This window comes from Trichechus manatus, unplaced genomic scaffold (genome assembly GCF_000243295.1).
Source record: "Trichechus manatus latirostris isolate Lorelei unplaced genomic scaffold, TriManLat1.0 scaffold00215, whole genome shotgun sequence".
NCBI classification, from domain to species: domain Eukaryota; kingdom Metazoa; phylum Chordata; class Mammalia; order Sirenia; family Trichechidae; genus Trichechus; species Trichechus manatus.
Window position 1 is genome coordinate 2,586,646 of NW_004444151.1, and position 15,348 is coordinate 2,601,993.

The 15,348-nt window shown below is 40.8% G+C and overlaps 1 protein-coding gene across 1 annotated transcript in view; it reads right to left on the bottom strand.

Annotated features, from left to right (window-relative positions):
• Nucleotides 1-15,348, bottom strand: part of LOC101361563 (PKHD1, fibrocystin/polyductin) — a 413,510-nt gene that overhangs the window by 223,470 nt on the left and 174,692 nt on the right. The window contains exon 25 of the mRNA XM_023742674.1: nucleotides 10,956-11,177. Within this exon, the coding sequence (XP_023598442.1) occupies nucleotides 10,956-11,177 (222 nt within the window). The remainder of the gene's footprint in view (nucleotides 1-10,955; nucleotides 11,178-15,348) is intronic.

A 15,348-nucleotide genomic window follows, 5' to 3' on the forward strand; every position in this document is an offset into this window, starting at 1 on the left:
TAGCCAGGGACTCCTTTCTATCACATACAACTCAAATATTTAAGATTAATACTGATATATATATATATTTGTTGTTCTTGTTGTTAGGTGCCATTGAGTCAATTCTGACTCTTAGTGACCCTATGTACAACAGAATGAAACACTGCCTGGTCCTGCACTATCCTCATGATTGTTGTTATGTTTGAACCCATTGTTGCAGCCATTGTGTCAATTTATCTTGTTGAGGGTCTTCCTCTTTTTCACCGACCCTCTATTTTACCAAGCATGATGTTCTTCTGCAGGGACTGGTCCCTCCTGATAACATACCCAAAGTATGTGAGATGCAGTCTCACCATCCTTGCTTCTAAGGAGCATTCTGGCTGTACTTCTTTCAAGACAAATTTGTTCATTTTTCTGGCAGTCCATAGTATATTCAATATTCTTCACCAACACTGTAATTCAAAGGCATCAATTCTTCTTCAGTCTTCTTTATTCATTGTCCAGCTTTTGCATGTATATGAGGTGACTGAATATACCATGACTTGGGTCAGACACACCTTAGTCCTCAAAGTGACATCTTTGCTTTATCAGTGTTTAGGCATTCCATTTCATTTTTGACGATTTCCAGTTTTCCTAAATTCATACTTGTATGTTCCATGCTCCTATTGTTAATGGATTTTGCAGCTATTTCTTCTCATTCTGAGTCATGCCACATCAGCAAATGAAGTTCTAGGATGCTTTATTCCATCCATGTCATTAAGGTCAACGCTACTTTGAGGAGGCAGCTCTTCCTCAGTCATATTTTGAGTGCCTTCCAACCTGAGGGGCTCATCTTCTGGCACTATTTATCAGACAGTGTTGTGCTGCTATTCATTAGGTTTTCACTGGCTAATTCTTTTCAGAAATAGACCACCAGATCTTTCTTCCCAGTCTGTCTTAGTCTTCCAGCTGAAACCAGTCCACCATGGGTTACCCTGCTGATATTTGAAAAATATATTGATATATAGATACAGATACACGCACACACACACAAAAAAAAAGCCATGCTACAGCTATGGATAGAAGGAAAGAAAGGAGTAATGATCCAGAAGAAAACAGGCAAGAAGAAGAAGCAACAGATGTTATGGATGGAGAAGAGACAAGATTGGAAAGGACTCATCAAATGATAAAAAAGCAGAGATCTCAAAAAAAGCAGGACGAAACAAACAAATCTACAATCAATAAACAAGGAAAATAACCACTGAATGCCCCGAAGACAGCAGACAATATCAAAACATATACAAAAACACGGTTCCAGTAGGTGTCCAAAATAAAACACCAGATGACTTTCCAGTAGAAGAAAAGGCACTAGAACTACCTGATGAGGAGTTCAAATATCTAATATTCAGAATTATCCAGAGTTGAAGCAAAAAGCAAACAAAAACAAGGAAAAAATGGACAAATTCATGGAAAAGGAGGACAAATTCATGGAAATGGAAGACAAATTCATGGAAAATACAGACAAAAAGTTGAAGAATACGAGAAAATAATACAGGAACAAAATGCTAAAAGAAATTCACAACTAGAAATCATACAAAAACAACAATTAGAAATCCAAAAGATAAAAAGATTTCAGAAAATGGAAGGGCTGAGGAATAGGTTTGAAATGATGGAAGACAGGATCAGCAAAATTGAAGACAAACACTTCGATACAACTCTGAGGAAAATCAGAAAAAAGAATGAAGAAAAATGAAGAAACCCTGAGAATTATGTGGGATACAATCAAAAGCAAAAATCTGTGAGTGATCAGAGTTCCAGAACAGGGGGAGAAAACAGAAAGCACAGAGAGAATCACTGAAGAACTGCTGACAGAAAACTTCCCCAATATCATGAAAGATGAAAAGCTGACCATCCAAGAAGCTCAACAAACCCCATATAGGATAGACCCCAAAAGAAAAGCACCAAGTCATGTCATAATCATACTCGCTAAAACCAAAGACAAACAAAGAATCCTGAAAGCAGCTCGAGAAAAACAAGAAGTCACATACAGAGGAGAAACAATAAGACTAAGCTCACATTATTCGGCAGAAACCATGCAGGCAAGACGGCAATGGGATGACATATGTAAAACCTTGAAAGAAAAAAATTGCCAGCCAAGAATAATATATTCCGCAAAACTCTCATTCAAATATGATGGTGAAATTAGGTCATTTCCAGAAAAACAGAAATTGAGTGACTATGTAAAAACCAAACCAAACTTATGAGACTTATTAAAAGGAATCCTTCAATCTGAGAACAAACAACATCAGACCACAGGCTGAATCTAGGACACAGGATTGTACTAGCCAGATACCAACCTAGGAAATGAACTCTTAAGGACTATCTAAAACCGAAAGAATTACAACAGGGAAACAGAAGTTAATCTGTAAATGACAACAACATCAGAACAATAAAAGAAAGAATAAACAGTGTAGGTGTAGAACCTTATAATGGAGAGGAAGGTAAGGCAATACCAAGTAATAATAGACTGGTTCAAACCCAGGAAGATAAGGGTAAATTTCAAGGTAACCACAAAGAAAGTTAAAACAAACCTACTCATCAAAATAAAGAAGAAAAACATAAAGTCTCAGTAAAAACAAAACTTACAAAAACAAAAGAAATGAAAAAAAATATGCACAAACAAAAGGAATTCAGCACAGGACAGCAAGAGGAACAAAGAAAACGTCAGCACCACAAGAAAAAGCACTACAAAATGACAGCAATAAACTCATACCTACCAGTAACTACACTGAATGTTAATGGCCTAAATGCACCCATAAAGAGATGAAGAGTGACAGAATGGATAAAAAAACAGGATCCATCAATATGCTGTCTACAAGAGACACATCTTAGAAACAAAGACGTAAATTTATTAAAAATCAAAGGATGGAAAAAAATATATCAAGCAAACAGCTACCAAAAAAGATCAGGCATGGCAATACTAATCTCATATAAAATAGACTTTAAAACAAAATCTGCCATAAAAGACAAAGAAGGACACGATATAATAATTCAGGGGACGATCCATCATGAAGACGTAACCATAATAAACATTTACGCACGCAATGACAGGGCTCCCAAATACATAAAACAAACTCTAACAACATGGATGAAACTGGAGGACATTGTGCTGAGTGAAATAAGTCAATCACAAAAGGACAAATATTGTATGAGACCTCTACTGTAAAAACTCACGTAAAAGTTTACACACAAAAAGAAACAATCTTTGATGGTTACGAGGGATGGCAGGGGGAACTAAATAGACAATAGATAAGTGTTAACTTTGGTGAAGCGTAAGACAGTACACAATACTGGGGAAACCAGCACAACTTGTACAAGGAAAGGTCATGGTAGCTCCATAGACACATCCAAACTCCCTGAGGGACTGAATTGCTGGGCAAAAGGCTGTGGGGACCATGGTTGCAGGGAATATCTAGCTCAATTGGCATAACACATTTTATAAAGACAATGCTCTACATTCTACTTTGGTGAGTAGCCTCTGGGGTCTTAAAAGCCTGTGAGCAGCCATCTAAGATACTCCACTGGTCTCATGCCTTTGGGAGCAAGGGAGAATGACAAGAACAGGATGCAAGAAAGAAATTAGTCCAAAGGACTAATGGACCACAGCTACCACGCCCTCCACCAGACTGAGACCAGTACAGCTAGATGGTGCCCGGCTACCACCACTGACTGCTCTGACCAGGATCACAACAGAGGGTCCTGGACAGAGCTGGAGAAGGATGTAGAACAAAATTCTAACTCACAAAAAAGACCAGATTTACTGGCCTGACAGACTGGAGAAACCCCAAGAGTATGGCCCCCAGACACCCTTTTAGCTCAGAGGTAAAGTCACTCCTGAGGTTCACCGTTCAGCTGGGGATTGGACAGCCCCATAAAACAAAACGGGACTAATGAGGCACAGCAGTCCAGGGACAAGGACTAGAAGGCAGTAGGGGACAAGAGAGCTGGTGATAGGGAACCCAAGGTTGAGAAGGGACAGTGTTGACATGTTGTGGGGTTGTTAACCATTGTCATAAGGCAACATGTGTACTAACTGTTTAATGAGAAACTATTTGTTCTGTAAACCTTCATCTAAGGTACAAAAAAAAAAAAGAATTATCTATGTGAGATCAAATTGACAACAGCAACCCAAAAGGTTTGATGGGAAGCCCAGGGGCCAGTGAGTTGAAGATAACGGTGATGGAATAATTGGGAAAAGGATAGTGAGAATAGCAGCACAACCGGAAGAATGTAATAGATGTCACTGAACTGTACATGTAGAAATTTCTGAAATGGTGTATCTTTGGCTATGCATGTTTTCACACACACACAAAAAAAAAAAAGGTCCCCCAAGTCGAGAAGGGAGAGTGTTGACATGTCGTGGGGTTGTTAACCAATGTCATAAAACAGTATGTGTACTGACTGTTTAATGAGAAACAATTTTTCTGTAAACCTTCATCTAAACTACAATAAAAAAAAATTAAAAAAGTAAAAATAAATAAAGAGCTCTATTGCAGGAGATTTGCCCAATGTAAAAAAAAAAAAAAAAAAAAAAGCAGAGATCTCAAAATATATTGTTGGATAAAAAGGAATGATTATAAAATGAAAATGGGCTCTGGAAAGTTTCATTCTACATCAAAGAACAGACCTTATAGAAAATGTTCAGGAGCTCAATCAGTCTTAGGGAAAATTGGAATCATGCAAAGAGAGGCCCTGGACTCCTCAACCGGACCCATACATACAGTTAAAAGGATGACTTAATAGAGTTATTCTTAATCACTATTTAGCAATAGAACTCTTTCTTTCAATGAAATATTATTTTGAATACCAATACATGGGAGATAAAATCAATAAATGAATTATTTCAGCAATTTAAACTTTTATTGTTTGACCCCCAAATACTTCCTTGCTTGTGGAACTCCGGAAGCCCCTCTAGGAAACGTCCAGATTTTTCGGAGCGCAACATGAAAACCACTGACCAGAGCAACACTGCTACAGGCATACCTACTTCACAGGCACTATCCTGCGCTCCAAGACAGCCTGATATTCTTTAGCAACTACAATAACAACGCTGGCAATACAGTACTTGTGAGAAGTGTAAAACTTAAATACAGATACTTGCGACTTTTAGAAGGAAAACAAACTATAGACTTGCCTGTTTAGACCACTTTTTCTTATTTATTCCTACCAAATTCTTAGGTTCACAACAACTGCATTAGTGTTTTCTTATATCACGTCCCAGCTACTAGTTCTTCTGAGAAATCTCAATTTATATTTAATGCCTGTATGTTGTAATTTCTTGAAAAGGACAAAGACATAAGTCCAGTCAAGGCCGTAAGACTGCTTTTCTCCTAAGAAACTGTCAGCCAAATTTCTCGGGGAGGAACTGGAAAACGAAGCGAGAGACATTGATAAATTTCCCTGCTGAACAATCAATAAAACCCCACCATCCTGCTCAGACTCCCACTGTGGAAGCAAGGGCCATAATTACATTGTCAAAAATTCAAGTTGCTCGGGCTGACAGCGACTCCCTTGAAAAGTGACATATGATTGGCACTCGGTTTGGAGTGGCGAACCTCGACTGGCAAACAGGGTAGCAAAAGCAAAAGGTAAGAGTGAGATTTCCTTATTGACAACAACCACTCTAAACCCCCAGACTGCCACTTGGGAGGAATCCTGCCACCCTTTGTCATATTAACATATCAAAATGAGCAGCTGACAGAATTTACTAAGCAATCTGAACTCTACCAGAGAATCAGAACATGCCCTGTCCCTACCCTCACAGAGCAGACAGAAAGACAGCGCTGTGTGGGGTGTTGTGTACTGTAGGTGTAGGTGTAGGGGTCTGAATGTGTGAAAGAGAGAGTGTATATATATGTGAGAGTTTTTCTACAATAAAAGACATGAAAAATGCTTTCAACTCCATCTTACCTTGTGACAGCTGAGCAGCAAAGCCTGTTTGTTTAGCAGTTTTAATCTATGATAAAAATCAGCTGGATTAGAAGGGTTCCAAGGGGCAACAATGAAGAATGAGGTGGGAGGGAGAAGTGGGGAAAGTGACATTACTGATGCACAGAGCCATTTGGGATTCCATATAACCCAAGCTGGAGTTAAATTAGAATCCATCCGTCCTCTTAGGGCTGGATGTTAGGAACAAAATGCATGCAATAGGCCTCGCTTGCTGGGCAGCGCTCTGCTTCTGGCTATACTGGGGCTCATGCAAATGGTTTCCAAGAAGCCTTTATTGTAACCACGCCCATCATGGTGGTTACCCACTGCTAGGAAGCAGCTGTATCAAGAGAGATTAAAATCAAAAGGTGTTGTTCACTCAGTGGGTGGTGGGAACAGAGCAAAAGATGTCTGCAATGTTGTTACCTCATGATCTCCAAAGAAAAAACTCTCTCCTGCTCTGATGAAAGGAGATAGAGAAGAAAATTACTAATAAGGGACTTCTCTAGCTAGAGCTGGTCCCACCCCAAATACTGAAATAGAAGTTTCCCTTCTCCACCCGCAAGAGAAGGAAGTATGAGATAATTGGTGCTGGTGCTCAGTGCTTTTGGGAAAAAGGATGTCATCAAAATAGCAATAATGAATACTTACTGTTTACTGTGTGGCCAACACTCTGGAGCACTTCACAACAAGCAAGTCTCTGAGGTGGGGGCTGATTTTTCCTAATTTTATAGAGATTCATTTGCCCAAGGTCATAGATGATAGTGGCAGGACTGGACTGATTTCTGATTCCAAAATTATTAACCACCAAAACAGTGCTTCTCCAAGTGTAGCCAATGGGCTACCTGGATCACATCACCTGAGGGGTCCATTGACATGCACATGCACCTCAGGACAACTGCACCAGATTCTGGAGATGAGGCCCAGAAATTCAGATTTTAGAAATTTCCCCAGAGGAGTCTTCAGTCTTCCCGTGAATACTCATCCTGGGAAGCTGAGTGAATGCTGGGTCATTAGGGACTTTCTGGGTGCAAAGCAGTGAATCGAGTCATTCACTGTTTTGCATACTTGACATCAAAAGAAAATTAGTTTTTCCCTAAAGCCCCAGTGTCACCAGGCCCACCTTTGGCCCTGGGAAAAGGCCAGTGAAATTACTTAACGATTTTAACCATGATATACCACCATGCCAGAGGGGAAATCTGTTTGAGACATCAGATGGTGAAGGAGTGGTGAAGGGGGAGGACTGAAGAACCACACGGTGTGGTTGCAGTTCTTTGGCAGAGACAGCAGGAAGGGAATCCTGCTCATCCAAGTGGCTGAACTCTTTTCTACATAGTATTTCTGTTAAATGAATGAGCAGCACCTCAGAGAGGAAAACAGCTTGCTTTTGCCTGAGTTCACCAGGCAAGTTTTGTGTTTCCTGTAAGATCCTGGGCACTCCTACATTGGGAGGGCTTTGGGGAATGGGCTAAGCAGTTATTTGATGACAACCTAACCCTGGGAAGGGAAGGGAAGGAGAGAGAGGTAGAGAAAGGAGATTGGGGAGTTGAGGAAGAGAAGGGAGAGGGGAAAGGAAGGCAAGAAATAGGAGGGAAGCAGAGGGAGAGGAGGTATCTGCCCTCTCAATATCCAGTAACATCACAAGATTAGAGTAGCAATCTCTCTCTCTCTCTTTTTTAACTTTCAGAATTCTCAAAACATGTTAGAAGTATCTACTTTGTTTTAAGGAGCCCTGGTGGCACAACAGTTAAGTGCTCAGCTGCTAACCCAAAGGCTGGTGGTTTGAACCCACCCAGCAGCTCCGCGGGAGAAAAGACCTGGCGATCTGCTCCCATAAAGCTGACAGCATAGAAAACCTTATGGGGCAGTTCTACTCTGTTACATGGGGTTGCTATGAGTCACAGTCAACTTAACAGCACCTAACAACTACAACACTTTGTTTTAATTGCCCAGTATTGATTGCAATCAATGGCACTAGGAATTTTCTTAAACTGACATTTGTTTAAACATTAAGGATCATGAACACAGGTTACATTTAAAACATTAGCCCATAAAGGCATATTTATGAACTTTTTCACTAATCCTTCACCCTAGAGCATGAGAATGAGAAGCGGTTGGAATGAAAAGTGGCAGAGTAAAATTAGGAGAGTTTGCATTCTTCTTCATTTGAATTTCAATTTCTGGCAAAAGTTGTGGCATCGGCATCATATGTAAGTCCAGCAACTGGAATTGACTCGACGGCAATGGGTGACCAACCAGTTACTTTTGAACTGCTTCTGACTCATGGGGACCCCATGTGTGTCGGAGTAGAACTGTGCTCCACAAGGTTTTCAATGGTTGATTTTTCAGAAGCAGGTCACCAGACCTTTCTTCTGAGGTACCTCTGGATGGACTTGAACCTTCAACCTTTCAGTCAGAAGTCGACTATGTTAACCTTTTGTACCGCTGAGGGACTCCTCATATAAGACAGCAGTTCTCAAATCAGAGGATCCCTACTAATCCTCGGCGTCCTTCAGATGGTCTATGGGCTGGTTTAATCACTGATCTATGCCCTCTTGCTGTCCTTCTGTAGTTTCCAGTGATAAAAAGCAACATGTTGGGTTCGTGACTAAGTGCCTGTTGGACTAGAGCAAACACTTGAAGACCATGGGTAGCATATGAATAGACAAAAGAGCCTCACGAATCCTGGGCTACAAGATCAACAGAAGTGCTTGCAAATAAAGATAGGGGAAAAAACAACCAACCAAACAAACAAAAACCCTTGGAAGCAGAACATAAGTCAATATTCTAAGCATTTGGTATTTCTATCCCAGGTAGTTACAGGTGTTTTAAATCTTTTGTATACAGAATGTGATCCCCAGTGTCTAGCACATTGCCTGATCCACATTCAACACTTAATAAATGCTTGAAGAAAAACTGGATGTCATGGTTTGAACTATGTCCCCCAGAAAATATGTATATCCGTTTGGCTGGGCCATGATTCCTGGTACTGTGTGATTTTCCTGTATGTTGTAAACCCGCCTCTATGATGTTAATGAGGGAGGATGGGTGGCAGTTGCGTTAGTAAGGCAGGACCTGATCTACAAGACTGGATTGTGTTCTGAGGCAATCTCTTGAGATATAAAAGACAGAAGTGAGCAGAGAGACAGGGGGACCTCATACCATCAAGAAAGCAGTGCCGGGAGCAGAACGCGTCCTTTGGACCGGGGTCCCTGTGCAGAGAAGCTCCTAGTCTGGGGAACACCGAAAAGAAGAAGGCCGACAGAGAGAAAAAGCCTTCCCCTGGAGCTGACACCCTGCATTTGGACTTGTAGCCTACTTTGACCATGAGGAAATAAACTTCTCTTTGTTCAAACCATCCACTTGTGGTGTTTCTGTTATAGCAGCACTAGATGACTAAGACACTGGAGAAGGAAAAGTCTGTGTTAATCACCTACATACCTCCTCTCATAGTAACTGTAGTAGACAATTATTTTAATAGAACCCGGACAGAGAAAAACAGCAGGCTCCTCAGCAAAGCTACATGCCCATATCTATAACAATTATTTTATGATAGGTGGTGGGGTTTTAAGGAGCCCTGGTGGTGCAGTGGTTAGAACACTCAGCTGCTAACCGATCTCTATGGGGCAAAGTTCTACTCTATCCTATAGGGTCATTATGAGTTGGAATCTACTCGACCACAATGGGTTTGGTAGGGTTTTATTTTGTTATGCCAATATAGAAATGCCAAAGAAGATGACATCATGTTTTCTGGGGACTGGGCCACTATTTGGAGTCCATATTTTTTTATCTGCCTTTGCTTCATGCTATGTAACCAAAATTATACTAGTATCCACTGAAAGACACAAACTTAAAGCTCAGCATTTTCCAGCTATGACTAAGGGTTATCCAGCCACATTTCCAGCTATGACTAAGGGTTATCCTGCCATATTTCCAGTTGTGACTAAGGGTTATCCTGGTAATTTCCTGAATCTGAAGGAAAAAAAATATCAGTTTTGCAAAGTGGGATTAGGTGATCAGCAGGCAGACAGAGTTAAGCAGAAACACATTGTAGCATAATGCCTGTCCTCTCCCAGGAATCCACAGACACCCAGCCCATCTATAAATGGGCTAAGCAGAACCGTAACTGAACCTTATTCACACAAGGGAAAACAGCAACAACAATAAAATGAAGCTGTCTCTGTCGGGTTTGTGATGTCAGGCTATAACACGTCGGCAACGTCAGTGTATGCTGGGTAATTGTATAGTCAGTTTTCACTAGGTTATGCTGCAGTGACAAAAGCAAATCTCAACGGAATATGACTGTGAAGGTTTATTCCTCACTCACATGCCTGACAGCAGTAAGTCAGCTGCAGCTCTGCTCCAAGGTGTCTTCATTCAGGTTCCCAAGTTGAAGGAGCTGCCCCTATCTGGGGCAGGCTATTCTCAAGCAGAAAGAAAAGAGCAAAATGGCCAATACATCATAACAGCTCTTAAAACCTCTGCTTGGCCATGGGTTATATTATTTCTGCTCACCTTCCATTGACTAAAGCAAGTCCATGGCTAAGCCACTCTGAATGGGGGCAGAGAAGTGAGTTCCAACCACAAGGAGGCACTGCAAGTCACATTCTGACTCAGAGTGACCCTAGAGGGCACAGTAGAACTGCCTCATAGGGTTTCCAAGGCTGTAATCTTTATGGAGCATACTGCCACATCTTTCTCCTGTGGAGACACTGGTGGGTTCGAACTGCTGACCTTTCGCCAGCAGGAGAGTGGGGTGTATAATCCTCTTATAGGAAGGGGAATGAATAAATGGGAACCATAAAATACTCTTTGACAGGAATCAGAACAATTATATAAGGATATATTGCCTGTGCCCTAGTTGACCATTGACCTTGTTGCCTCAGAATCTAGTAGCCAAGAGGTGTTCTTTTTTTTTTTTTTTAATAGCTTTGTAATTTTCCCTGCTGCCCCCACATCGACTAGACACAACTCTTAACTCATTTTCTCTGGTCAATTGCCTCACTCACCATGCAGGGAAAGAGTTCCATTCCTCACAGCCAGGAACTTGACTCCATATGGAAAGAAGGGGGTAGAGTAGGCACTCCCGTAGAGTTTGATCTGAGCTTTGCCTTGGAAGGGCTTGTCCTTGGATCCAATCCGGAGTTCTCCACCATGAGACACAAGGATAGAGTGGGCCCTGAGCTCAATGAGCTCAGTGGGTCCTGGATCCATGAAAAGCAGCTTGCCTCCTAAATAGTTGAAAAGAAAATTGTCAGTCTCTGGGAGGATGAGGCTCATCTCTTGACAGTTTCAAAGTGGTGAAATTCTCTTCATTTTTGTACTTCTGCTGGGATTTAAACTTATTTTATCTTAACCTCTCTTTTAGAAGCACAATAGGGTGGATCAGACACCTGAGAGTAGAGGTACTATATTATTGAGCCAATTTAGGTTAGCTATCAAGTGTGGGTAATCCTACACTATGTCTTCCTTCCCAAAGTATTCCTGATGATAATAAAAGAGACGTTACAGGGAAATCCTCTTTAGCTCGGAGATATTTCATATATCAGCCCTCCAAATATGACACACCAAAATGCATTAGGACTATGTTCTCTCTTTCCCTTGGACCTCACAATCAAATAATCATGAGATACATTCAGCTTCTATTCATCTCTGATAAGGACATAGTACAAAATATGGAATGAACTATATGTTTAAATATTCAGAGCTTTATTTAGAGTATTTTTATAACAATAACCTAAATGCCCAACATTCTTGGACTGGTTAAATAAGAGATGTGAAGGCTTCTATTTTTACCATTTAGCAAGAGAGAAAAATGCTTATAAAATTAAGTGGGAGAAAAACCTAGGAAACAAGTGTACGGAAAATATAAACAGAGGACAATGTACCGAAAGTACAAGAATTATGACAAAAAGAGGTGTAATAATGGGCTAACACCATGGCATTGGTAGCATTTTAGTTGACCAGCATCTATTGTACTTTATTTAGATAATAGACCTTAATTTCTTCAAGGAATTGCTCTGCTCCATTGAATACAGCTGAGTGGGACTGTCAATCAAGGTGCCATGTCTTATCATAATTTGAGACACATGCTCAGATTTCCAAAAGGATATCTGAAGCAAAAGACTGAAAAGACTTAGACCTCATTAATTCCTGTGGTGCCATCCTAACTAGTCTGGGAAAAGCTCCTGCTTCTGAAACACCCATCAGCACCTCCCTCCGAAATGTAGAAGTGTCTACTTCTGCGCCCAGTTTTCCAGACTTCCTATTTATTCTATAAGCTATGCAATACCTTTCCAATAAATTTCCTTTTTTAAAGGAAAGTTGATTTCTGTTCATTGGAACCAAATAATCTGAACTGATACAGATACTATTTTGCTCTAAAGTTCAATTTTTCTGTAACAGGGGAATATGATTTTAAAAAATTATTTTATATTGTGAGAGTAAATACTTAAGATAGTAAAAAGATAATTTCATCTTTATAATATCTTTATTCAAAAAGATTTAGAATATTTACATTTCCCACAGATTTTCTCAATAACACCAGAATAATCAAAGCATCTCATATAAATAAACACTTTTACCTGAAGGAGCAATTCTTGGTCATCTCCCTCCTCTAAGTGGCTTGCAAAAGCACTAGACTAGACCTTCTACCTCACACCAAAGTTTTCAGAGTTGTGACTTTATAGTACAGACACCAGGGGTCTAAAAAAGCCTAGAGAGGACAGTCCTCAGACCAGGTTCCAGTTTAGCTTAGATCACAGTCCATATCATTAATCTTTTGGTTTCACACATGGGTATTACTCTTACCTGCTTTAAGTACCTGAATTTCCTATATACACATATGCACAGACACACACACACATACACATTTTCTCAGAGAGGATGTTGCTATTACACTTAATCTATAAGCCTATATACTGTCTCAGTGATCTAAAGGTAGACAAAGGATGTGGAGAGAGCAGGGTGTCAGAAATGGCACCACAGTATCTACTGTCTTGGTAAGGGGCAGCAGAGAGCAAAGACTCTTAGCCTACTAAATCCACTCCCAAATCCAAAGTGCGCAGTTATCAAGTTGGACTGGTGTTGCCTTCCAGAAATCACGACTGGAAGTAGCTAAACATGCACTTGAGAAGAAAAAGGCTAAAACGCCTTTAGTCATTTTTGTGACCCCCATCTTAGTACAGAGATAGTGATCAATAAGTGTTTGACCCCAATAGTCAGATTTGGAGGCCACTTCTTCCCTGACCTGTTCTAAAATTTCTCTTCAGCTTTCTTCAGCCCTCTTCATCAAACTCTCTAGTCTTTGATCCTAAAGCCCAAACCACACACCCTCAGTAACAACCACAGGATGTTTACTTAAACGGTTTGTGCTCGACTTCAAACCTAATAGTTGGCAGTTTGAACCTACTCAATGGTGCCATGGGAGAAAGGCCTGTTTGTTGATCTGCTTCTGTAAAGATTATAGCCAAGACAACTCTGTGGAGCAGTTCTACTCTATAACACATGGGGTTGCCTTGAGTCGGAATCAACTCAACAGCAACAGGCTTGGTTGTTTTTTTTTTTCCTTTCAGCCACAATTTAGAATGACACACCCTACCTGGGTATCCAGTTTTTCCGTCTGCAAAATGTGAATGGTAAGAGCTCCTCCACCAAAGAATTATAGTGATATTTATTGAAATAATGCTTGTAAACCTCTGGTACAAGGTTTGACACCTATTAGGCATTTAATGCAATGGCGTCTACTGCTATCATCACACTCATCCTCATCACTTCTCCCATTATTTCTGTTACTGCTCAATTTCGACAGTTGCTCCATTACTTTGGCACCACTACACCATCTGCCTCCAACTTCTCACTGTCACTAGTCCTGACTTGTCTTATGAAATATGACATGTACATCATACTCGAAGGTAAACTATCCAAGAAGTGAGAGACTATCCTTTGGTAATCCACAGGCTCAATGCCAGAGGGGCGCCCTACTGCTCACCAGACATCCAATGGGCCCACTAGCAATTTTTTAATTTTCCCCTCCATTGTCAGTATACATAGAAATGCAATAATAGTCATGAATCCTGCTGTGAACAAGAAGAAAGAAATGTGACCTGTGCTCCAGGTCAAAGTGTATTCTGTTTAGCAACTCTTTTTCACTCACAGCCACATAACACTAGTGTCCCAGCTAATTATCTTCAACTTCTGGGCTATGGGTTTGCATGGCAAGACTCCCCCTATTAAAAATACTCGGAGAATCTGAACTGACCTTGATAAGTAAGCAGTTGAGGCAAGGTCCCTGCCCGGACTCTGCTATTGGCCTCTGAATGACCCTCATTAAGTCCCGTAAAATTGCTGGACTTCAGTTTACCCAGGTCCCAAAACTGCCCTACTTAGCACCTAGCAATGGTCTCATCCATAAAGCGGACAGTAGAACTGTATGTTCGCTGAGGCACCTTCCAGCTCTAGAACAATGTGACATCTACTCCTTTAAAAATGCAGTCAGGTGTGCATCTGACAATGACGAAGACATGTACTCGAGCTTTCCTGACACCCCCTATGCTCTACTGAACTTGGAATTTCTCTTGGGAAAGCTATTATATGCACAGTCAGGGAAAACAAGGTGATCTACTTTGGAAAAATCAGCCATCGAAAACCCTATGGAGCACAATTCTACTCTGACACACATGGGGTAATCATGAGTTAGAATTGAATTGATGACCACTGGTTTTAACATTTATTAGACTCGGCTGCTAACCAAAAGGTTGACTGTTCGAATCCACCAGCCGCTCCTTGGAAACTATGGAGCAGTTCTACTCTGTCCTATAGGGTAGCTGTGAGTCAGAATCAACCCGATGGCAACCCGGGTGGTGCAAACAGTTTGCACTAGACCGATAAACAAGGTTGGCAGTTGGTACCTAGCGGCTCTGCAGAAGAAAGGCCTAGCAATCTGCTTACATAAATTTCAGCCAGGAAAACTCTATGGAGCAGTTCTACTCTGTAGCACATGGGGTCACCACGCTTTGGTGACTTGGCGGCAACAAGTTTTGTTTTGTTTTTTTACTATGTGCCAAAATCTTTAGTTATGTTGTCTGAAATTATCTTCAAAACAAGCCTGTGAGGTTGATCTCACACTCCTTATTTCCCAGAGCACAGTATGGGCTGAGAGAATCTAACCCTTCCAGCTCTAGAGCAGGCAGCAGCATTAGAACCCAGAACCATCTGACAGAACAGCTCATATTCATCCACTTCCCCAAACCCTCCCAGGCAGCTTTTTCATTAATTAGGATTGTTTTCATAGTTACATTTAAGGAAAAACATAACATAAGCAAGTTTGCCTATGGCTTGTTTATAAATGATTTAGTTTTGTTAATGTAGATATAACTTGTCTCATTCCACAAAGGATTTGAG